The 26,521-nt window shown below is 38.0% G+C and overlaps 1 protein-coding gene across 4 annotated transcripts in view; it reads right to left on the bottom strand.

The window, feature by feature from the left end:
* Nucleotides 1-13,345: 13,345 nt before the first annotated feature.
* Cacna2d1 (calcium voltage-gated channel auxiliary subunit alpha2delta 1) overlaps nucleotides 13,346-26,521 on the bottom strand; it is a 423,150-nt gene continuing 409,974 nt past the window's right edge. For all 4 annotated transcript variants that reach the window (XM_036180248.1, XM_036180250.1, XM_036180247.1 and 1 more), the window contains 4 exons: nucleotides 26,102-26,231; nucleotides 24,152-24,261; nucleotides 23,743-23,825; nucleotides 13,346-17,251 (listed from right to left, as the gene is read on the bottom strand). In XM_036180248.1, coding sequence (XP_036036141.1) covers nucleotides 17,135-17,251; nucleotides 23,743-23,825; nucleotides 24,152-24,261; nucleotides 26,102-26,231 — 440 coding nt within the window. In that variant the 3' untranslated portion in view covers nucleotides 13,346-17,134. The remainder of the gene's footprint in view (nucleotides 17,252-23,742; nucleotides 23,826-24,151; nucleotides 24,262-26,101; nucleotides 26,232-26,521) is intronic.

Here is a 26,521-nt window from a genome sequence, read left to right as displayed (position 1 = left end):
GGGTGAGAGTAAGATAAAAGGCTTCAGGTAAGACAGGTAAGTCCAGTGGGGAAAGCTCTCAAGTTTTAGCAGCTGTGGGGATTACAAGAATTACCTTGAAGGGTCCTTGCCATTTTGGGGGAAGGGGTGGTGTTGTGGATATCGCTCTGTATAAATAAAATGCTGATTGGCCAGTAGCCAGGCAGGAAGTATAGTCGGGACAAGCAGAGAAGGGAATTCTGGGAACAGGAAGGGTGAGGGAGAGATGCTGCCAGCTGCCACCATGAGAAGATGTTAAGATACCGGTAAGCCATGAGCTACATGGCAACTTTTAGATTAATAGAAATGGGTTAATTTAAGATAGAAGAACTAGATAACAAGGAGCCTGCCATGGCCATACACTTTGTCAGCAATACAAGTCTCTGTGTGTTTACTTGGTTGGGTCTGAGCTGGTGAGGTACTGGCAGGTGAGAGAGATTTGTCCTGACTGTGGGCCAGGCAGGACCAGAAAAACTCTAGCTACAAATGGCACCCAGTGGGTTAGCAAGAGTTTCCACCTAAAACCTGAGGAAAAAAAAAAAAGATTCTAAAATGGAGCTAAAAACAGCTTCCTAGTTGTCTCTCTCAAGTTAGCGGCAGCCTGCCAGTTTGAGCTACTATGGCACGGGTTCCTGGTGTGCATGCTTGACCTGCAGTACAAGCAGTACATTACACTGTGTGGTGGATTTAGTCTTTGCTAGTAAAAAAAAAAAAAGAAAAGAAAAGAAAAAGGAAAAGAAAAGAAAAAAAAAAGAGGTTTCTGGGCTACACACTGTTTTGATAGAAGCATAGAACCACTGTTTCTAAGAGTTGATGGCTCCCAGAGCTGGTGGTAAACATACCATTGCCCTGTTGGAAAGCTGAGGTGGGCGGAGCCACCAGCCAAAGCTGCTATTTTAGCCTTAGTAATGCTGCAGTTTAAAATAATAGATTCACAATAAGACAGATTCAGATGGAACAAGACTTTAAATGCTTTACAATATGTGTAAAATATACGTAGGCTTGAAAGAGACAAAAAAAGGTGATATGTACAGTTATATAAAGAAATACATAGTTTTAAAAAATAAAGTCTTGGGCTGGAGAAATGGCTCAGAGGTTAAGAGCACCAACTGCTCTTCCAAGGGTCCTGAGTTCAATTCCCAGCACCCACATGGTGGCTCACAACCATCTGTAATGAGATCTTGAGATCTGGTACCCTCTTCTGTGTACATAATAAATAAATAAATCTAAAAAAATAAAAATAAAAAAATAAAATTTTTAAAGAGACAGTAAAAGTAGTATAAAAATAAGCCATGTAAAGATGGATATTACACAGAGAATCTGGATTGTGTTGTCTTTGGGATTTTTAACTGCAGAAAAACATTTGATTGTAAAAGCTGTTGAGTTAAGCCAATATGTAAATTTTAAAGGTACCTTGACTTCAAAATTTGGATGTTAAGGATATGTTGCTTTGGAAAGGAGGCTTTGCTTTTGTTTCCACAGAAAGCCAGAGGCTATTGATTTGTTCCAGATTAAGATATATCAGGTTTGACTAGCCAAGACCCCCTGAAAGGTCTCCAGTGACACCATGGCCCAGATGATCCAACATCCAGAATCATTTCAAGGCAACTGGCTCAGATGATACACCCTCACAGACTACTCCATAATCCTAAAATTTTCTTTATGTCCCCATAAGAATACAGCACCCCCCTCCAGCAGGAAGTAGTATGAGAAACTAAATCCAAAATTCCCAAATATACCAAGCTGGCTTTGGAGATGGAATTGGCTCACTCCTCTAAACCCAGACATATTGCTTAAAAAAAAAAAGGTGAAGAGATGCTTCTGTCCCAAATCAGAAGAGCCTCTGGTGTGGGACAGAGGAAAACCAATAATTTATTTAAAACAAGTAGATTATAAATGCAATCTCTTTCTACAGAAAAAAAGAGGATATGATATAGATATGATAGGATGGAAGGGTAGATTAATGAACCTACTTTTAAAGAGCAACAACTTGTCTGAAATGTTTTACATTGATATAGATTTTAGTTTATTGATACAAATTTAAAGTTAATTTTGTTGTACTGTGTGTATATTTCTACTCTTGTGTAAGGTATTATGTTTGTACAGCTCATTTAAAATTGTAATGGATAATTAAGAAATAGATTAATAATTAGTCATCTACTAATCATATTTGTAGCCATGTTAGTTCAGTCTTCTAGGTATACATAGATATATTTCAGATAGATAGGTAATCTTCAAACACTTCAGAGACCTACAGAATATGGCATTTAAAATGTTTTAAAAAGTTTAGACTTTCTGGACAGTGAGACATGTCTGCTCCTGGCAGCATCAATTTACTTCAGAGAGGAGGATGGGTATTGACAATACTCTATATGGAGTTTATCTTCTTCTTGGCAAAAATAGCCATTTGGGCAAGAAACTGTTCTTGTCTGGACTGCTTGATCGACTGGACATACAGGACCCATAGGAAGGTGACCACTGAACTTTGCTTGATGAAATGGTCATTCAGGTTCCTGCTCCACAGAGGAAACTCCCAGGAATTCTACAGGACACAGAGAGAAATGACTGAGAGATTTTAGGCCTATGGACTGAAGACAGATACCCCAACTTTAAAGAGGAACTTTGGATGACTGTTCAGGCTGCCAGCTGTCTCTGTCTACTATTGCAAGACTCCCAAAAGTTGCTTGCATCCTTCTCCCATTTTTCAGATAATAGTACATCCTTCTGAGGTCTTTGATGTAGTTGAAGACTAGATAGTTATAATTTTCCTTAGTTATGTTAAAAGATAAGTTAGATATGAAACCTTAGACTCACAAATATAGGATAGATATATTTTCTTTAATTTGGCCAAATACAAATAGACTAGATATTATAAACAGACTAAATATTGTAACTGTAATTCTTGCTTGATAATTGTTTTGTTATATGTAATTTTATTATGTGAAATTTAAAATCTTCTGTTTTGAAAAAAAAGAAAAGGAGAAGTGTTGTGGATATTGCTCTGTATAAATAAAATGCTGATTGGCCAGTAGCCAGGCAGGAAGTATAGGCAGGACAAGCAGAGAAGGGAATTCTGGGAATAGGAAGGCTGAGGGAGAGATGCTGCCAGCTGCCACCATAAGAAGATGTTAAGATACTGGTAAGCCATGAGCCACATGGCAACTTTCAGATTAATAGAAATGGGTTAATTTAAGATAGAAGAACTAGATAACAAGGAGCCTGCCATGGCCATACAGTTTGTAAGTAATATAAGTCTCTGGGTGTTTACTTGGTTGGGTCTGAGCGGGTGTGAGACTGGCAGGTGAAAGAGATTTGTCCTGACTGTGGGCCAGGCAGGACCACAAAAACTAGCTACAGGGTGGGGGTGCTGGCCTGGAGGAGAAAGAAGGACCTGATCCTTATTGTGAAGTTGGGGTGAGCATGCATTATCACATGGCTAAGGTAAGGAATAGTTGGTGAAATTCCACAGGAGAGAATGGAGGGGATAGAGCAGAGGGGTAAGCAAGTGGTCAGGGAGAGAAGAAGGTTTGGAGAGGAGACCCAGGGTTAGATCCAGTCTCCCATATGTGAGTTCAAAGGGTGCAATTGAAAGGGGCCACTTGGGAAGGGCCCAGAGCCTAAAAAGAGCTAGAGGTAATAGTTTTATCCAGTTAAGGTTACATACCTGTGACATCTTAGTAAGAATGGATTTTAAAGACTAGTTGGTACGCTCCACCTTCCCTGAGGACTGAGGACAGTACAAGATATAAAAATGCCAAAGAATATTATGAGCCTTAGCTAGTGTCTGGGAAATCTGGGAGGCGAACTCTGGACCATTATCAGACTGGAGAGAGGCAGGGATCCTAAACTGGGGAGTAATGTCCTAGAGAAGGAGATCCGCAACTGTCTGAGCCTGCTTATTAGAAACCAAATATGCCTTCATCCCATTAAAAAATGAGTCCACCATCATGAGGAGATATTTCATTCAACTGACAGTGAGCATATGAGTAAAATCAAGCTGCCAGTCAGTCCCCAAAAGGGAACCTCTGGATAGGAAAACTTTGGCTCTGATATTTGGAATTGGGATCTGATTTTTGGCAAATTTCACAGGAAGCAGTAATAGTTCTTAAGAACAGTAAGTCCTCTGAGGTGGGCTGCAGGTGGTCTTTTATGAACTGAGATAGAGCGGGACTATTACTATGAAAGAGCCAGTGTAGATAGGACAGAATTTGCCTAGTGTCAGAGGTTGCCTGTGAAGGTGTGGCCTGCATTGTATGAATTCGTTGAGGTGGGTGGGGTGAGTCTGGGCCCTGTCGGGCCGCTGTCCTGGCTGCCTGGTCACCCCGGTTATTTCCCTTAGAGATGTTGGAGCTGTTGGTCTGATGAGACTAGTCGTGAATAATTCCTGTAACTTTGGGGAGATGGGAGGCTGTTAGCATGGCCATTATTTGGCCTGAGTTAGAGGTGGACCCTCTTTTTGCTGTAAAGTGGCCACGCTCTCTCCAAACAGCAGTGGGACAGGAGGATATTAAAAGCATATTTGGAGTCTATATAAACATTTAGGGATTGCCCCTGTGCCAATTGGAAAGCACGGGTGAGAGCTATCAGCTAAGCCTGTTGGTTAGTAGTGTGTGTGGGTAATGCCTGTGCTTCTATCACCCCAGTGTATGACACTATGTCATAGCCTGCTTTATGGGTGCCTGTAGATGTAACCGGCTTGTTAAATAAGAAACACAGAACCAATTGCAGAGTTAAAAACCATGAGGTCAGAGCAAGAGCGGAAAACCTTACCCTTCACTGCTTCTGCTGTTCTTCCTCTCCGCAAGAGAGCTACCTCTCTGTGTCCTATCTTTTTTATAGATTTTCTGTTCTGTTTTCTCATTGGTTGTAAACCCAGCCACATGACCTCCTTGTCACTGCCTGTTTGTACAGACCTCCAGGTCTTCTATGGTTGAGATTAAAGGCGTGTGTCTGCCATGCTGGCTGTGTCCTTGAATACACAGAGATCTACCTAGCTCTGCCTCCCAAATGCTGGGATTAAAGGTGTGCACCACTACGGCTCAGCTTCTGCTCTGGCTTGCTCTGACCTCAAGGCAAGTTTATTAACATACAAATAAAATCACATTTCAATACAAATAAAATATCACTATATTTCCCCTTTTCTAATTTAATAAAAAAGGGAAAAGTTATAACTAATACAAGAAAAACTATATACAAAAGTACAATAACTATATATACCATATATACAAACAATAAATACCTAAACAATGTCTAGTCCATTTGCATTTGACAAATTCAGAGAAAATAATTCCATTATCTATCCTATTTTGGTAAGTCCAAAATGTACCTGATTCACTTTCTATCCTAACTTATATTACTAACGGAACTGTCTTATAACGTCTTTCAAATTTATACACTACAGCTCTTAGTGAGTTTTTCTGAAATCCTTAACAAAGATAACTATAACTATAACTAACTGATCTTCAACTCCCTCAGAGACCCAAGAAGGAAATAATACTACCTAATACAAAATAAAAACAGGAAATGCATGCAAGCAGCTTCCAAAAAAAAAAAAAACTGTGAGTTGACAGAAACAGCCAGCTGCCTGGATAGTCACCTGAGGTTTCTCCGCAGTGGGGCATCATCTTTAGCCTATAGGCATAGCGTACTCTTTTGTGAACTAGGATGTATATAAGGTCAACAGTTTGACCTCACATTTGGTGAGAGCAGTCCATGTACCAGAAACACCTGAATTCCATTAGTGTCATGTCATTATTCAGGATTTTAAATTCTGGAAATTATTGATTTTTTTTTTAATCCAGCTGTCCATTTTTCTTGACTGTGTATATGTGGCTTCATCTCAGCATCCCGTTCTTCTCTGCATCCCTCTATTAAATGCCAGTCTACTATTGAGAGGGGTGAGCTTAGTTATTCTTCAAGAATAACTGTTTCATCTGCTGTTCCATTGCACATCAGAAGCCATCGGCCCACTCCCTGTTCAGCTGCCTTTGAAGAAAAGGGCACAGTACCTTTTACAGATTGCAAAGGCCACTCACTTCAGGGATGGTGTCATATTGTCCTGGCTTCAGAAGATGTCTTTTGTTAAAGCCACAACCACACTTGTTTTGGCAAGAATAGGTAGTCCTTTGTTTCATGTCCTTTAGAGTTCTGTTGGATCTTTCTATAACTGCTTGGCCTGTAGGATTATGTGGTATACCTGTAATATGCTTTATATCATAATAAGCAAAAAACTGTTTCATTTTAATAGAGACATATGCTGGAGCATTGTCAGTTTTAATTTGTGCAGGTATACCCATGATGGCTATAACTTCTAGCAAATGAGTGATTACAGAATCAGCTTTTTCAGAACTCAAAGCAGTTGCCCATTGAAATCCTGAATAAGTATCGATAGTATAGTGTACATATTTCAATTTTCCAAATTGCACAAAGTGAAACACATCCATCTTCCAGATTTCATTCCTCTGAGTACCCTTTGGGTTACATCCTGCTGGTAATGGTGTCTGATTGTAGAAGGAACAAGTAGGACATTTCTTTACAATTTCCTTGGCTTGTTGCCAGGTTATGGAAAAATCCGTTTTTAAACCTTTACTATTGACATGATGTTTCTTATGAAATTCTGAGGCCTCCAGCACATTTCCTATCAATAATTTATCAATCTCATCATTACCTTGTGCTAGAGGGCCTGGCAGAACAGTATGGGATCGGATGTGAGTTATATATAAAGGATGACTCCTTTCCCTGATTGTATCTTATAATTGAATAAATAGTGAAGTTAATTCTGAAGCATCAGGGATAAATTCTGCAGTCTCAATATGTAATACCACTCTTTCAGCATACTGAAAGTCAGTAACTATGTTGAGAGGTTCTGAAAAATCCATTAATACCAACAGAATAGCATACAATTCCGATTTTTGAACTGAATTATAAGGACTTTGAACCACTTTACTTACATTTTCTGATTTGTAACCTGCCTTTCCTTGTTTGTTGGCATCTGTATAAATTGTCCAAACTCCAGATATGGGTTTTTCACGTACAATTTGAGGCAAGATCCAATCAGCTCTCTTTATAAGATCAATTCTATTGCTTTTAGGATATTTGCTGTTAATTTCTCCCAAAAAATTACTGCAAGCTCTTTGCCAAGGTTCACTTTCTGTCCACAATTTTTCAATGTCCTCTTTAGTTAAAGGTACAACAATTTCTGCTGGGTCTATTCCTGCTAATTGACGAAGTCTCAATTTTCCTTTCAAAATTAAGTCAGATTTTTTCCACATAAGTTTTTAATTTTTTATTTGGTTTATTTGATAAAAATATCCATTCCAATATAATATCTTCTCTCTGCATTAATATTCCTGTAGGAGAATGCCTAGAAAGTAAAATAACCAAAACAATCCAGCTTTGGATCAATACAATCCACATGTCCTTCATGTACTTTTTTTTTCTACCAAGGCCAATTCTTTCTCAGCTTCAGGAGATAATTCTCTTGGACTATTTAAGTCCTTGTCACCTTCTAAGGTTTTGAATAAATTATTCAGTTCATCATTTTTTTACCCCAACAATAGTTCGTAGATGAGAAATGTCCCCAAATAATCTTTGAAAGTCATTAAGAGTCTGTAGGCGATCTCTCCTAATTTGCACTTTTTGAGGTCTAATTTTTTTGTAGCTCTATTTTATATCCTAAATAATAAATAGAATCTCCTCTTTGTATCTTTTCGGGAGCAATTTGTAATCCCCAGCAAGGCAATATTTTCTTTACTTCTTCAAACATTTTTTCTAAAGTATCTGCATTTGAGTCAGCTAATAAAATATCCATATAATGATAAATTATAGATTTAGGACATTTTTTAAGTATCACTTCCAAGGGCTGTTGTACAAAATATTGGCACAGGGTTGGATTATTCAACACTCCCTGTGGGAGGACTCTCAATTGAAATCTTCTAACTGGTTAAGAATTATTGTAAGTAGGCACTATGAAAGCAAATCTTTCTCTGTCTTTTTCTTGGAAGGGTATTGAAAAGAAACAGTCTTTTAAATCGATAACTATGAGAGGCCATCCTTTAGGTAACAGAGTAGGTAAAGGAATTCCAGATTGTAGAGAGCCCATTGGCTGAATTACTTTGTTAATTACTCTAAGGTCTGTTACCATTCTCCATTTACCAGATTTCTTTTTAATAACAAATACAGGAGAATTCCATGGGCTAGTAGATTCTTCAATATGCTGAGCATTTAACTGTTCTTCTACCAGCTCTTCTAAAGCCTGGAGTTTCTCTGTTGTTAAAGGCCATTGATGAACCCATACAGGCTTGTCTGTTAACCATTTTAAAGGTAGAGCTATTGGTGTCTTTGGAAGATTATCACTTTTTGTGCCTTGTTCTTGTATAATATGGATGGCTGGTGACCACTCATTAGAATAATACCTTCTAATATTTCTCTCAGAAACATGTGCTAGTTTATGATTTATTTCTGAGGTTGGAGGGATGTTAATCTGAGTATCCCATTGTTGTAACAGGTCTCGACCCCACAGGTTCATAGCTATGTTAGCCATATATGGTTTTAATCTGCCTCTCTGTCCATCTGGGCCTATACATTCGAGTCATCTTGCACTCTGTCTCACTTGAGATAATGTTCCAATTCCTAACAGTTGAACATTTACCTCCTGAAGAGGCCAAGATGGATGCCAAAATTCTGGTGCAATTATGGTCACATCAGCACCTGTGTCTACCAGACCAGGCAACAAAAAACACCATTTATTTTTATTGTTAATTTTGGTCTTTCTTCATTTATAGAAGTTTGCCAAAAAATTTTCTTTATGGTTTCTCCTGAATTTTCTGTTCTCTCTGTCTCAGTTGTTCCATTACTCTGAGTAGCCTGGTTTATTCCAATAGGCATTTGGTTATTTAACTGCTCTGAGTAGGGGTCTCCTCTATGATTGCAGGAAAGGTCTGAACTAGATTCACTGTAGGGGCCTGCCTGAGGCCCCTCTGGGAATTTCCCAAAGACTGAGGCAAAGTATTACCTTGTGTTTCCCTTGTTGATCTACATTCATTGGTCCAGTGTCTTCCCTTACCACACCTTCTACATACTCCAGAAGGAAGGGGCATTCTGTTGCCATTGTTCCTTAAAGAAACATTGTTTCTAGAAGTGCCCTGTTTACAGTCCCTTTTCAAATGTCCTTGTTTTCCACATCCAAAACATCTGACATTCCTCAAACCTCTTGAAATTGCTTCTCCTACCCACATATTATCATGATCATGAACCTCAATATTAACCGTGTCTCTAATCCAATCTTCCAAGGGTGCAGATCTTGCCTTTAACGGCCTGATTATTCTCTTGCATGCTGCATTTGCGTTCTCCAAAGCCAAAGATTCAATTATTATCTGGCTAGCTTCTGAATTTGGGACCATTCTCTTTACTGCTGAAGTCAGTCTTTGTAAGAAATCTCTGAAAGATTCTTTTGGGCCCTGTATAACCTTTGTAAATGACTTAGTTTTCTTTCCTGGTTCCTTAACTCTGTCCCATGCATTCAAGGCTGCCATTCGACATGGAACTATAGTTTGGATATCATATAAACATTGTGTTTCTACTGTAGCATATTGGCCTTCTCCAACAAGCTGATCCTGGAAGATTTGTATACCTCTATCCCTACATTGTTTTGCTATGTTTTTAGCTTCCTCTTTGAACCACATTTGCCACTGGAGCTGCTGTCCGGGTTCCAAAACCGCCTGTGCCAGCTCCCGCCAGTCCTGTGGTATAATCCTATTATAAGTTGACCAGGAGTTTAACATTTGCTTTACATATGGAGAATGCATACCATAAGATACTATTGCTTCCTTAAACCTTCGTAAGTCTAACATTTCAACTGGAGTCCAAATATTTTGTGTATTCACTTGACCAGGTTGCTGTTGTATGGTTACCAGATAAATTAAGGGTGATTGTGTGAAAACAGGCTTTCTTTCTGTAACCTTATAATCCAATCCTGAAACAACTTCACTGTTAATTTCTTCTTCTGAATCTGAATTTCTCTATAATTCATTTTAACAGGTTTAACAGGTTTTTCTGAAATTTTTATCTTGGCACTTAAATTAACTATCTTTTTAAATTGTAAAATAAGGATAAGAAGAATAATAATGTACATAATTCGATCAACATTAATTTTCTCATATAGTTGTTCCAGTACCATACTGCCTAAACAAAGCCCAATGTTCTTCCAATGTACACATAAAACCCATTTTTTTTAAATGTGGAGAAAAATCTCTTTTAAATAGTTTCCTTTAAAATATCTGATACAAATGACTTACCAATTCTGCGTATAACAGTAGAAACCCGAGGGAATTGCAAAACAGCTACCTAGCGTCCGAGGTGGGAATCCAGAGAGAGAGAGAGAGAGAGAGAGAGAGAGAGAGAGAGAGAGAGAGAGAAAGCAAGAAAGCATAGCCACATTCTGGCTAAAAGCTTGAATCCAACTGCTTCAATGTTCCGGTCTGAGCCGAGTCGAGCGTGGGCTCTGGCCTCCTTAAGCTCCGACCAACCACATGTGCTGGCGTTTCAGCCAAAAGCAGCTTATCTGCAGTTGCGTGTAGCTGCTGCAATTAGCGGTAGCTCCCGCAGGCCTGAGTTGTTCGTAGCACTGGCTTTTTAAGTAAGTAGCTCCAGCTGCGGCGGTAACCACTTATAGCTAAAGTAGGTTGGGCCTGAGTCCTAAGCTGAGCTAGGACTAGAATACATGCAGATGAAGTTCATCAAACTAATGCTGCTCATCCACCCAGGGCAGACGTAGTTCCCAATCAGGAACCATGTTGGGATTTCAATACCCCAAGTGGCTCTCTAGCTATGGATCAGTTTACAACTTGCCTCCTGGCAGGTCTTCATAAGGCTGCCCTCAAGCCAGTAAACTACAAAAAGCTAAAAAATGTAATTCAAGATAGAGAAGAAAATCCATCTCATTTTTTGGAGTGGCTTACAAAGGCTCTCTTACAATATACTAGTTCTGGATCCGGAGAGCCAGAGCGCAGGCAGCTCCTTATGACCCACTTTGCTTCCCCGACATCAGGGCTAAACTTAAGCATCTGGAGAGAGGGCCTGTGACCCCACAGGCAGAAGTGTTAGTGGTGACATTTAAGGTTTTCCACAAGGGAGATGAGAACTGCCAAATGCTGGCACACACTATCCGACCAGCCACCCAAAGGCCTCCAGGTCCCTGTTTAAAATGTGGCAGAGGTCACTGGGCTCATGCCTGCCCTGCCCCATGCTGGCCACCATCTTGGCCTTGTCCAAAATGCCACCAAGAGGAACACTGGTCAGCTGACTGCCCCCATGCACCTTGTGGCATGGAGACATCAAACAAAGACCACCCTCCAGCCGATCTCCTAGGCTTGGAAATGGATGATTGAAGGTGTTCTGTTCCTGGCCGGACCACAGTCATCTCTCACAGGAATCGAGGGTAGCCATTATAGTATCTGGGCAATCCATTTCTTTCCTTTTGGACACCAGAGCCACTTACTCAGTCCTGAGGGAGTTTTGGGGTCCCACCTCTCTTTACCTCCCTACTGTCAGGGTAGAGGGGCAGCCTTATCTACTTCACCAGACCCCACTACTTAATGTATCCTTCTCACCCACATGGTTTTAGTTGTGCTAACCTGCCCTGTGCCCCTAATGGGAAGAGATCGTCTAGCTAAGGCAGGAGCTTTTATTTCCTTTGCTCCCCGATTTGTCTCACTGCAGACTCACCAGCAGCTCCTCTCCTCCTCCTAGCCACCCAGCCTACTATCTCCAATATTTCATTTCCCTTGCCAGCCTCTCAGTTGGACCTCAAAATCTGGGACACCCAGAACCCTTCTATTGCTAGTTATAAGTATAATCATTAAAAAGTTAAAAAAATAAAGAGGAGAAGGCAGGCTTCCTCGTAGATGCTCCATGTGATAAAAGGTTATTTAACTTGTGGTCTGGGTCTCAGAATCCATTAGTTTTGTTTTTCCTTCTAGGGTGGGAAGGCTTGAGTTTTTCATCCTGGAAACTTCACTATATAGCATAATACAAAGTTCTTTTAAGTTGTTTTCCCTACCACATAAAGTTGTGAACTTGTTCTTCGATGTATTTTAAAGATACTAAACAATGTTTCAAGTGAGTCAAATGCTATTATAACCTTTTTTTAATACAAAGTTTTTAACTGAGAAATGTCATATACTGTATTTTCAGCATATTTGTCCTCATTATTTCTCTTCCCCCTAATTCCTCAACCCCTCTCAATTTCCTGTCTTCTCTCTCTCTCTCTCTCTCTCTCTCTCTCTCTCTCTCTCTCTCTCTTTCTTTCTTTTTAAGCCTATCCAATCCTATTTGTGTTTCCATTTACTCAAGAGTATGGAACCATCCACCAGAGTGCATTTGATCTACAAGAGGCAATACTCTTAAACAAAACTGACTCTCCCTTACTCAGAAGCCATCAAATCCCAGGAGACCCCCAGTTAGGGAAGGCTTGTGAGCATCTCCCCTCCATGCTAGAATGTTGACTGCCTTGATCTTGTCCAGGTTTGTGCCGGCAGCACAGCAGCTTTGAGCTCATAAGTGTAGTTGTTCTGTCATTTCCAGAAGACACCGTTTCACTAATTAACATTAGGATTATTAAAAAAACACAAAGGAGAGGTATTTCATAACCTTCATGAGGTGAGCAGAAGTGAAACAAGCAGGTAACTGTCCATTTAAAATACCTTACATGGTATTTTAATCCCATATCTGCCATTTACTGCCAATACTTTGGAGAAATATTTATATTAAAGTTATATCAAAAGTATGCACTTTTGTTGTTTCTTCCAAGGCCTTTAAAGAAATCCAGAACCACGATTTCCCTCCTAGGAAATTGTCTTATTTATTTAGTGTATTAAACTCCTCAAAGTCTTGGTGGAGAATGCAAAGGTAAGAAAGGTCAGAGTTACATAAAGAATCATCCTTATGTATTCATGTATGAGATGAGATCTGTACCTGTAAAAATACATGTCTAAAACCAAATTTTATTTCTGCAATCTAGAATCCTCTCCATCCAGACAGAGGCCTGCTTTTTAGAAACGTATTTAAGATGGACTACTGTCTCTTTCAACTACATCTTTTTTCTTTCTTTCTTTTTTTTAAAGATTTATTACGTATACAGTGTTCTGCTTGTACATATGTCTGCACACCAGAAGAGGGCACAAGATCTCATTTAGGTGGTTGTGAGCCACCATGTGGTTGCTGGGAATTGAACTCAGGACCTCTGGAAGAGCAGCCAGCGCTCTTAACCACTGAGCCATCTCTCCAGCCCTCAACTACATCTTTAAAAAAGGCAAAAACTCAAACTGTGTTGCGACTTTCAATGATAAACTTTTATTCTGAATATACTGTTTTTGCACAAGATTTAACACAACGTTTTCTGGGATTATAAATATTTTTTATAACAGTATTATACAAATTTTTACAAAATGTTTTCATCCTGCTAGTTAATTTCCACAAAAGTGTCAAGAGAACATAATAAGGGAAGGAAAGATCTGTTGTTCACAAAAGCCTGGTGGCCTTTTGCATGATGCACAATGAGTGTTTCATGAAGGGAATCCCTAAAGCATGATCCCACAGTCACACAGCACAAAGAAAGGACAGCTTTGCTAGGTCACATTGGAAACTCAGTTGGCATCTACACAAGACAGTATCCCAAGAGTCTCAGTGGAATTTCCATGGTTCTTTTACGTGAACTAGAGACAAGGTAGATGAAACCATTGGTAAGAGCTATCTAATTCTGCAAAATTCTGGAAGTGTTCATCACTTGATAGTCCTGTTTTAGTGATTTGTTCTTTACAGAAATGTACACTGAATATTAACAATATTAACATTCTGCTATGGAAAACAATGCAAGTTCCATCTAATAGATAAAATATTTGGAGATTGGGGCAAGTGGGGAAAAAAATCACAAAATCCACTGTGTCTTGCTAAGTTAGACTCTATGCCTTTAGACTTACGAGTTTTAAATTAAGACGTAGAATTTAAGCTTTGGTGACTTGAAGACAGGCATTTAAATGAGATGTAAAGTACAAGAGAGCATCAAATAAGCAAGTAACACTTGGGTTGCAAAGGTCACTTAAAAGGGATACTGCCTATTTGAACCCCATAAGGCCAGTTTTACAGTTAATAAAAGGAATATTATATATAAGAAAACTTACAAATGGCAGCAACATTGTGTTTTCCAAGGTAAGCAATAATGCTTCAAGCATTAGAAACATGAAAAAAGATCATACTAAAATCTTATAGGCCCAGGACCTAAAAATCTCTTCAATCAAACTTGCTAACTATGTCATGTTAAAAACCTGTTACAAATATGGACCACGATTGGCGCTTGGCAGTAATGCTGGTTGTTCAAATGAAGAAAAGATGAATCCATTTATGCAGAAATTCTTTCCTGCTACTCAACACCAAAGCAAGACTTGTTTTGACTTTGTTTATATAACAAAGTACACTGAGCTACGTGAGTATAGCAACAATTAACTAATAAAAAGTTGAAACATTCTTTAAAATGATCTCTTATTTAGTTTTGTTTCTGTAAATAACACACTATACTTATTCTTGCCAATAGAATTTGCAGAAAAAAATGTTCAATGTGATATTGTAATTTTGGCGGATGGGTGTTACTGTCATTTTTTTTGTATGCAAAAGCATGAACATTAGTATGTCATGAAAAGAAGTTTTAGTGAGAAGGCATATATTTTTGCCCAATTTGTTACCATGTATGTGGTTGTGATGACATAGAACTTGAATCAAATGAGGCCTTGCCAAGAGGTGCCAAGTTCAGCAGTGACTACTACAATAATGTCATTGATGGTAAAACACTCTGTGAGTGGCATTAGCCATGAAAGTATAGTCAATGCACTTTAAACATAATTTAAGGTAGATTGTTGTTTGCCAGAAGCAATTTAATGGTTTTAATGTGCATCATTTTATATGTAGAAAGTATCACTTCCCTTCCCCAACATGTCCAGGATTTAAAATAGTCTAGCAAAAGGTAATAATAAGTCTGAAATAACAAACAACATGACTTAAACATATTTTCCCTCCTTTTACATTACCTTTCTGTTTTCTAAGGTCAACAGCAGTTATGAATAGACTAAAATTGAAAATGTATTAGAAGTGGTGACTGATGTCATTTCTTAGGACAATAGTTGGCAAAGTGATTCCAACTGCCCCTTCTTCCTTTTGAATTAAACAAAATCTTAGCTTATAAAATGTACACAAATGGTACTCAGGATAACATGGTGGTAAGAAGGAATTACAATGTATGCAAAGCTATAAACAAAACAATAAACTATGTTAAAGAGTTGGCTACAACTTTGATATGTGGAGCATGTGAAAGTATGCTGGAGAATGTAAATAATTCTGATTGTAAAATGATATATATGAAAATTGCCAGCATATGCACACACCAATACTTGGCATGTTTAACTAAAAAGAAAAAAAAACTTCATTTATCATAAAGAATATATGCATACTTTCAGCTTACAGTAAAATTATTCTTTCTAGACACATTCATTGTTTTTACTCTTTCTTCAAATACTGTTTATTCCTGAAAATAATTTTTCTAAGCATAAATAAAGTTTAGCTACCATATTAATCTATAATGAAATTTCTGACCTACTACACTAATTTTTTCACCAAGGAAGCCGTATAAAAACAAATTTTATTATTCACAATCAAGTGTTCATGTGCATACACATAGATTCAAGGTTGGTTTCCTATTTGTTCAGATTAATGTAAAACCCCTCATGAAGTTGCATGGGAATTTTGGTCATGTGATCACACCAAAATGGAGGGACAGAAGCAGCGAGAGCAGCAATTTCTGGATTGTACATGCTACTATTGAAACAAACAGAGAGGAAACCGAAGATGAATCTTCTTTGAGAACATATATGTACTTTTCAAAAAATAAATGTGTTAAATCTGATTTATGTACTTAAAATATCTGTACATAGGTTTTCAGGCAAAAGCATGAATCTGTATAAAATCCATGAATTCTCATTTCATCATTTGCCTAACCCAGTCATTCAGCTTTCCATCGCACAGTATATTCAGAGTAGTTTAACAACATGTTAAAAGATGACTTAAGTGCATTTACACTGCAAGGTTCAGATTCTTACATGACAATAATGTCACCCATTTTTTAACTTTTCAGTGGACTATACTCTACAGTAAAAAGAAAAACAAACCAGAAAGTTAAAATAGCAGCAGCATCATGCAAAATACCCTTGGCAACCCAAGTTCATTAACCACAGGAAAACGTTTCCCCTCCCCCCAACAAGCTTCTCTTAGAGTGAGTTAAATATCTGGCTAGCACTACATGACTGTACTTTGAACAAAAGGGCTATCACATCACGCATTAAAGGGCTTTCATTTATGAGGAAATGTGTCATGAACTACAATTTCACCCGCAAGCACCTCTAACTTAGTCACCCTTCATTATTCGCTTCATACCTTACCCAAACTCAACTGGTCACAGTTGCGTTTTGTTTTTGGCAGAGAAATCATTCTTTTATAAGGCATTTTATTCATGGCAATTTTTTTTTGGTAGAAAAATTAGCCATTAGTTTGTATTTCAACAGTTTAGACCAATGTATTTTCTCCCTCCCTCTCTATTTAATAATGATTCACAGCAAGAATTACTTTTTAACAGAAAATAAGTGAAGGCAAAAATATCATTGCCCCCCACTAGGGCTTTGTTTTTGTTTTCTTCTTCTTCTTGGTAAAACAGCAGCAGGTTGAAATCCTAGTCAAAGTCAAGAAGCTTCTTCTTTTCATAATGCCTGCACAGGGGGAGCCTTTGACTTGTAATCACCAACGGCACAACAACGAACTCCCAAACTTCCCACAGAGCACAAACAGAGTTTTGCTTTGATGTTAGACACAAATGATGCAGCATTCGCACAATTTTCAGGTTCTGACACCCTGACATGCAGCCAGTGGGTGATCAAGAACCTGAGCCTCAGATTTATGTCGTGTTAGAGGCCCAGCTAATGGTCTGTGTAGTTTCTTCAACTGACTCTATTTTAATGTAACTGAGGGCTCATGTGTTGGCAGGGTCTGGGTTTTAGTTGCAGATCTGGGGTTTAGAAGGTCACAATAGGTAGTGTCTGCTTCCAGATACCAGCCAAAGGAGTATGAATTGGAGTCCAATGATAGACCACAACGAAGGATTTAATCCAGAAACACCACCACAGTCAGTATAATCCTCCTGTTGGGAATGCAAACAAATAAATAATATAACCATCTTGAATAAACATGTAACAGAGAGATTTTTAGGTTAATTTGCATTTAGTCCACTTTTGAACTTACCTGGTAATAAAATTGCTTTACCTAAGACTGAAGTTAGTAGAGGCTCAGTTAGATCCCTAAGAACCCAGTTATTTTTTACCATTCCTTCCCAGGTTCCATCTTGTGGGCCGCAAGAATATATCATAGAGATTCAGCTGTGTATTAAAGCTGAACTTTGACCGGCCAAGGGTCTATCAAAAGGCAAAGCCATTTATTATGAATATTTGGTGTTACCCAGCCTTTAATATTCCAGCTGTCTTCTGCTATGAAATCCTTGCGTGCCCAGACCAATTGGTAAACAGTTCAGCTCCCCAGACCTGCTGAACCTACTGAGTTACTAACTGCCCTGCTGAGCTTAGGAGACAAGCTGGTTGAAGACAACCAGCTTTGTTTCCTGTGCTAATGAAGCTCAGACCATCACACCTCACCTTGAGGAGGCCTAGTGGTTCTCCAGAGCAATTGATTGAGAACAAAAGATGTTTTTACATATCAAGTGAGAGATAAAACAACATTCCTAGGAGGTAGGGATCCACATGCCCAGGGAAAGAAAGGACAGGCATTTTCTGTAGAGAGACACAGAACAGCATGGAGAGAGAAGAAAGAAGGACAGAGGTTCCTTAGAGAATAAGCAGATTTTGGGAGAGTTTTCTGAGTGTCAGGAGTATAGAGGAGCAGAGATGGAGAAAGAGGGTACAGAAGATGAAGGTGAGGCTGAAAGCATAGGAGTTAGTTGTTAGCAGGACTATGAGCTAGGGAGCTGGACGGAACTGTAGTTATGGAGACAGAATTTCATCCCAGAGAAATAAAGTAGATGGATATTGAGCTTGTCATGTCTAGAGTTATTCCTGCGTTGAATGCCTGGTGGAGCTATAGCTGAAATGACAGAATTTTGTCTTAGAGAAATAAAGTTAACAGACATAAGAAAGTACATAGATTTTTTTCCCCCCTCAGATCCCACATCAGACATAGTTGAGCCCCTGGACCCTGGGTATTCATTCCTTAGTTCCATACTCTGCCACATTCTCAAATTTAAAATTTCTTGTATTATAGTGAATTTCATTAAAAAAAAAAAAGAACAAAACTCATGTTCACTCATTTTCATAAACATAAAAATGTTTCTTTAAAAAAAGAATTCATTGATCCAAGGTCCATCTGCCATGAGTCTAAATAGTTACATAAATAAATATGAGTAAGTGTTCTTTGTAGAGTAATTTACGGAGTCCAAACTCTCAAGGACTGGGAACTTCTGATTTACTTCCCTGCCAGAGATTAAAGGACTACTTGAAGCTGAGTAAATAAAGAGCATTTCTTCTTTGATTTGTGTTTGGAGGTAGCAAACTATGTTTTGTTTTCTGAATTATAACATTATAATTATATAACTATGACACATAGTTATAATTATAACTGTGTCATTTCCTTCCAATGAAATAAAACAGGTGAAAACATCCAACAATAATGGCTCACTTTTATATTTAGGTAAATCTGTAAGTAAGTAGATACTTCAAAATTACCTTTTTAATGGAAATATACCCATAACACATATATTGTTTCCTTTATTTTTAAAGGCTTATTTTCTTTAGCTTTAATTTCATTAATCCATGTGTTGAGTGATTGTGTCAGCCGTGTTCATGACCAGTGCCTGCTTGACTCAGAATCACCCTGAAGACCCTTACACATTGTGCTCAATGACTTTTCCCTGTAGATGGAGGAGGCAGGACGAGGAGGCACATGGGGCTCATCCTTTCCTGGAGTACCTATGAGCAGCTAACAACTGCTAAGAAGAGATCTGGGGAGGTGTAGCTGGCCACATGTTGTCTACACTCCTGCCAATAAACATGGGATGGATCATTACTCTCATCTGCTGCTGTCTTCTCTACCTAAAGTGAATGGAAATAGACACAGCAGGAAAAGTCACATAACATCACGAAAGTCAGAGATAGGTAATATACTTGGTCAAGTTTTTACATGTACAAAGTGTAAGAATCATACACACATAAATTTATTTTTACAGATTCATTTTATGTACTTAGTGATATACTTTTATAATCTGGATTTGCTTAATAATACAATTATCCCAGTGGGCATGCTTTAATTTTGATGCTCTTCAGCATTTTGCCTGTCCTTCTTTTGCTCTTTACCTTGTAGGTCTGCATAAGAACCCTGTTAAAAGGTGTACTTTGGATTCTTATGTTTTAGGAAGCCTTCATGGTGTGAAACTTTGTAACTGTATATCCATAATCTGTAACCCCTCAGGGAACTACAGGATGCCAGGACTCTTGCATTAGATTGTCAGGAGGGCCACAATAGATGTGCCCAGATGGCATATGTTTACTTGATGCTGGATCAACCCTTTCGATGCATAACTGTGGTAAAGTGCTGTCTTGGAAAGCAAATGTCTAGTGAGGACAATCTGCGCTCAGATATTTTTGTGGTAGACATTGAATTTGTGCAGAGATCACAGTCTTTAAAACATTTTCTGTAAATGATGCTTAGATTGAAAAGTAACTTCCATTTGTTGTAGAAAAGTTGGATAATAAATAACAGCCATCATTGGATTAGCCAGTAGGCCTTGCCTTACAGTATTGTTTCTGCACTAACGCATATAAAATTCAGAAATGCTCATATTTCAGGAAGTGTGCTTCATGATTCTCTTGATGTTCTTGTCCATTTTATGAATAAAATTTTAGGTCCTTTTTGGGACATTTGCATTGTTGTTTTCATTAATATTCATTTTATGCAATATTTTCATTAAGGAGTGGTAGCTTACAACATCCAGTGGTAGTTATTTTTATGTCTAATTGATAACCTACAATCCATATCTAAAATTTCATGATTGAGAAAAGTAAAATGAAACCTAATTAATGAATTTTTATACCATTTCATTTATATCATATCATATAATAAGTTGGTACCCTTACATTCCATTTTGTTCAACTTTATTATTATTACAAATAAGGACAGCTATAGAAGTATCCTATTATACTTAAAGTGATTAATTACATACTTTTAATGGACTGATAAATGTATATTCCAAATCACACTTGTATATTGATTTTCTGGATGTATGTACATAGTTTATGAATGAATATCCTTTGAAATATGTTACTATGAAAATCATTGTTTTATAATCTCTGAACCAATATGGCTATTTCCTGTTCTTCCCTCTGCTTTCCCAACCTTCCATGAGCCCACACTGTTCTTACTAATACCCACACAATCTAGGGGATTCCTAATCAATGGATACCCAAGGACCAATCAGGGAAGAACACAACAAATGCTGCTGTAGCAATTTCATGTTAATGACGCCACAGCATCAGAATGACAATACATAGAACATGGACCACAGATGCACCACACAGCAGTTATCAACAGCTCTGCTTTCTTAATTCAGAAACTTCCCCAAAGATTAAAGATTAATGGCCATTTTGGCACAGATACAAATAATAGTGCCTAAAATGAGTTCAGAGTTTAGGAACCTGTATATTAAAATACATAACATATATACGTATATAAAATATACAGGGGGCTGGAGAGATAGCTGCTCCTCCAGAGGTCCTGAGTTCAATTCCCAGCAACCACATGGTGGCTCACAACCATCCGTAATGAGATCTGGTGCCCTCTTCTGGCCTGCAGGCAAACATGAAACATGCTGTATACATAATAAATTAATAAATCTTAGCTGATACGTCTAGATTGTTTGAAAGGGTCAAATATCTTCAGTGCCTTGACCAAAGACACAATGTCTTCTGATGAGACTATTTGTGGCAGGGTTTTTACATCATGATGGGGGAATGTCTTTCTGTATGCTGTGAAAATATGTTGCTCTGATTGGTAGATAAATAAAGTTGTCTGGCCTCTGGCAAGGCAGCTCAGAGGCAGGTGGAAAATCCAAACAGATAGAGAGGGAGGAGAAAGACAGAGCAGAGGAGACACTGCCAGCTACTGCCATGAGAAGCAAGATGTAAAAGTACCAATAAGCCAAGAGCCACGTGGCAAAGTATAGATTTATAGAAATGAGTTAATTTAAGAGATAAGAACTAGATAGCAAGAAGTCTACCAAGTCCATAGTTTAAAAATAATATTAGCCTGTGTATGTTTATTTGAGTCCTAGCAGTTGTGGGACTGGCGAGTGAGAGAGATTTGTCCTGACTGTGGGCCACGCAGGACACATAAAAACTTTCAGCAACAACATCATCTTGTAAATTCATCTTTGTGACTTTCATCTATGTTTGTACTACTGAAAGCTGATGACAGGGAGTTGGTAAGGGAAGTTTCTGTAATGGCTCTCGCAACTCTGGGGCTCCTAAGCAAGTCTTTGTGGAATGGTTCAACATGAGCAGGCCTCTATAAAATATGAGAGATGGAGGTACGGCAGAGATAACGGCAGGGTGATGTGGGAGGCCCTTCTTTCTGTACACTGTGAATATGTGTTGCTCTCATTGGTTGATAAATAAAGCTTCTTTGCCCTATGGCAAGGCAGGATAGAGCCAGGCAGGAAATAGAAACAGTGTATGTAGCTGATGTGTCTTGACTGAGTATAACACAGGTGTAAGCAGTAGGGAATGGAAAGTGCTGACTTCTAGGAAGAGCTGTGACCCTCATTAACAGTATACATTAGGCACGGGTTTCAATATCTTGTGAGTTTAATCTGTTGTGTCTAAGATAAAAGGAAAAGAAATTAATACAGTTGAGGGAGTGATAGAATTAAAAAAATGATATGGTAGAAAGGAGAACAAAATAATTAAGTAATAACTCAAAGAGGTTGTGGCACCATGCACAAGACATGCATAGGATTACACAGATGGGGTCACAGAGCTAAATCAGAAGTGGACACATGCCCCCATCTCTAACCCAGAAGCTATCTCCAACTGATAGCCACTGGCAAGTGAAAATTTAGTTTTCTCCAAGGGAGTCTCACTGGGAAAATAATCCACTCTTATAGGCAGACCCCTTGCCCAGCTGTAGATGGCCAACACAAAATGAACTTAACTTAACCTTTGGAGGTTCTGTGTCTCATTAATGTTGTGTCAGGGTTTTTGTTTTTGTTTCATTTTTATAACCTTCCAGGTCCTTTGTGTATATATTTCGGCTACTGGTTTTGTGCTTTCATGGGATTCCTGTGTATGCAAAAGTGTCTACATGCATTTCTTGTGCTATTTCTTTGGCTCGTTTTCTTGTTTGTCGTTTTGTCCTGCTCCAGTTTGTTTGTTTTTATTTTCATTTCTTAGATTCCTGTTTTCTAATTAAAGACAGAAAGGGCATGGATCTGGATGGGGGAGGGGAGGAAGAACTGTAAGAAGTAGCAGTAGTAAGGGGAGGGAAAACAGTAATCAGAATATATTTTATGGAAAAAATCTATATCCAATAAATGAAAAAAACGTGTGCTCTAATTCTATAGTACTCTGTCAATACCAGGTTTGCAAACAATAGCTCTTGTTAGTATGTGTCCTGCTAACCATTGTAAACTAATGGTTTTGGAGACCTGGAATACCATCCTCATGTTTACTATGACTTTGGTCTGCTAGCATCCCATGTTCCACTGTGGTCTTGGGATCGCTCACAGGCAGTCCTAATATGGTAAGGCTGTAATACATCATAAGTTCTCGGAAAGAAATAGCCTAATCTATTTTTTTAAAAATGATTCTCAGTCACTTTTTTTCTAAATGCTTTACTGAACAATTAATAAGTATCTTTTATATAAATAGTGCTTAAGAATTACAGTTTGAATGGATGGAGAATTGGCACAGAGGTTAAGGCTGATCTTTCAGAGGACCTGGGTTTGATTCCCAGTATTCATGCCATGGCTGACAACTAGCTGTAACTCCAGTCCCAGGGGATCTGATGCCCTCTTCTGGCCTCCTCAGGCATGAGGCACAAATGTGGTGCACAGATTATACATGCAGACAAAATATCTGTATACACAAAATAAATTTTCTTATAAAGAAGGAAAAAGTGATATAGGAGAAAGTAGAACAAAATAATTCGATAATAATTACTTATAACAAGTTTTTAATTGAATGATGACAACACATAATAATTATAATAAAAATAACACACTTTCAGGATTGGAATATAAATTAAGATAGGTAACATATTTCCTGTGATTAACATTTTCTACAGGTCATTCATTATTCATTGTATATTTTTAACACAATTGTATAGGCTATTAAAAGGTTTATTGAAGTTTTTTTGCAAGTCCTATAGTGGGAAAGACATAAGAAGCAACTCCTGACTTTATGCTAACCATAAAAACTACGGAAATGGAAAATGTTTCTTTACTAGCAAGTACATCATGTTAATGAGGAAAACTATGGTAAAGACATAATGAGTTAAGAATGAAAACACAACTCTTTAACTACTTGTGGAAAATAACTATTAATTTAAAATACTTTAACATATTAAAACCCTTACCAGGACATTGTTATCAAAGCAGACATCAGGCCCTTTTCTGTATCTGGGCTGCTTAACCATGTCACAAGGATCTGGACCATCAGCTAAAGAGGCATGTCAAGGAAGAGGGTGGATGTAACTTCTTCTTCACATGGTAAAGACACAATGAGACATATTTATTTCCAAAATCAATCAAAACTGACCAATGCCAGTGCTTTTAGCCAACAGAACAAATTTAAGTATTCACGACTGTGAGAAACTATATGTTCATTGAACTTTTCTCACAGTTCCTGAGTAACGCGATCAGTTCTGACCTTCAAATTTTTGTTACTGCAGTGTGTTTCCTATATGAGCATGCACAGGGTGACAGAGTTAAATAGTCATTGCTTTAAGATGAACTCTTCCAGCCATCTCTAGTGCCAAAGGATACAAGTCTGCTCCGCTTGCATGAGCAGCCGCGTGTCACAGGGACATGTTCCTTTGCTCTCCACCATTATGAATACTAAGTTGGTGTTCATGAGTTTTTCTACATGAAAGATTCTGCAAAATAGATTTTAGAAAAGTGAAATCACTGAGTGAAAACCATCTTTTGAAAAGAGAAAGGAAATCATCCCAACATCCTTTCTTAACGAAAAGAAAGATCAAACAAGGTATCAAAAAATGAAGCCTCACCTTCATCCATGATAACATACACACATTAGAACATGCATGTGATTGAAATGTTTAAAGTTGTTAGGCCTAATTACAATGTAAGTCCTATTTAGTTAATGTCCAAAATCCTAAAAATGTTTGATTTTAAGTGTTCAGAAAATGGTAATATTTATCATTGGCTATAAGCCAACAATACTTTACTTTACAGACAGGCAAAGCAGGGGAAAAAAGCGAGTAAGCATATTGTCAAACTGAGGTCAGAATAGAGTGTGGATCAATGCTTCTAAGAAGCTTTCTGCGAAGGTATAAATGTTTTCTGTTCTATCCAGCTCCTAACAGGTTTTCTACAAAGGCATACTGTTTTCTGTTCTATCCAATATAGTAAACAAAGCTCTTGAAATGTGACATAAAGTTTTCATTATTGCATTTAACTTTAATTCTAATGCAAATAGGTGCCTGTGGTCGGAAACTGTTACATTGTAGAACTCAGATATAGAATCAAGCTTTAAGCTCCATGGCCCTTTTCCTTTGTAACCAATATATGATCAAGATCTAATTTCTTCCTTTTTAAAAAAGTAGAATTTTATTAGCTTTTCCATTTGAACTGGGAAAACAACGTAGAATAATTGAAGTGAGACTATGCTTTCAAGCAATGTGCTAGACTGGTCTCTACCCTTCCAGTTCTTCACGTACACATTGCTGTTACTGGACCACAATTAGTGCAAAGCCAAGGTGCTGGGTGCATACACCGAGAGCAGCTACTCTAGGCTGCTGTTTTATTTTCTTAACCTGAAAGCTCTGTGCACTCATTTTTAAATAAAGTGCTCTTTATCCAGAGTTCATGTTTGACTTCCCCTTTTCATTCTGCTTCATAGACAATCTCTTTGAAGTAGTTTTCAATATCAAGTCATAAAAATGCTGACCATGCCTATTGGTTAAATCCTTGGAATAAAAATAGTTATTATAATTGTTGTAAACTGACTTTTTTAACCTCCCATCAATTATCCCAATGCTTTCCTCAGGTTACCTTACCTCATCCCATTTCTTTTGCTGTTAGTGTTCTCCTGGAATAACATGCCCTCCATCTCTAAAAAGCCCTTCTGTACTTTGTAAACTGTGGCTCAGGTAGCCTGGACTACCACTTTCCTTTCAGACCTTCTAAGGCCGCCATCTTGCCTTTCTCCTCTATCCTATTACAGCCAAATGCATTTTCTCTGTATTCCAAAACATTTTAAAGATGTTTTACGAATGCTAAGATTAATCATGACCTTTGCAGGTATTTTCCTCAGAGTCTTCAATTTCAAATCAAAGTTAATATTCAATTCTTCATGTCAGAGAGGGGTAGAAATAGACAAAGAACACTCCAACTTTTTACAACCCTTCTTATTTATCATATGTGAGAAAAAGTCATATTTGATTGAAATTATCATAACTAAACTTCGTTACAAAGCTTTCAATATTGATCTTGTTTGTGAAAATGAATTCAAATTTCTCCATTCTGCCTAAAGTCAGAAACAGTATCTTCATCATGTAACTGTAGCTAAAAGAATTATAAGTTATCAAGATTTTATGAGACCTATAACAAAACCAGGTATTTCTGACATGTTCAGCTTAAAACAACTATTTATCTTTGACTCCACTGAGAATTCCTGTTATTTTCTGTGACTACGGCAGACTTGAATACTGCCCTTAGTAAACAAGAACCACTCCACACAAAGAAACAGAGTACCTGGAACAGTTTCCACAGTCCAGCACACCACTGAATGATTTACTATCATTATCAAAGAAGTACTGGGTTTGTTCTGTGATGCAGCTCTGCTTTGACAGGGAAGCGGTGAAGTCATCCTCCTCCATCTCAACTGTGGGAGGCAAAACAGAGATCACCATTGGAGATGGAGAAGCCACATTTCTCAGAGCCACTTCCCACAGAGACAAAATTAATGATAATGACAGACATCTGGTAGGTTGGTTTACTGTTGATTAATTGCCTGACAGTCATTTAAAGGTGCATGGTAAGTTTCTAAATAAGAAATTAATATTTAAGCTACAAAATGCAGGCCAATATGAACTATAAAAGTTTATAAATCACTGGAAATTAAAAGTTTCAGTATATCAAAAGTATCAGTTTGATGATCTCTTTCTTTTGCTC

This window comes from Onychomys torridus, chromosome 3 (assembly GCF_903995425.1).
Source record: "Onychomys torridus chromosome 3, mOncTor1.1, whole genome shotgun sequence".
In the NCBI taxonomy this organism is placed as follows: domain Eukaryota; kingdom Metazoa; phylum Chordata; class Mammalia; order Rodentia; family Cricetidae; genus Onychomys; species Onychomys torridus.
Note: the sequence above shows the minus strand (reverse complement) of the source record. Positions and strands in the feature narration are given on the sequence as shown.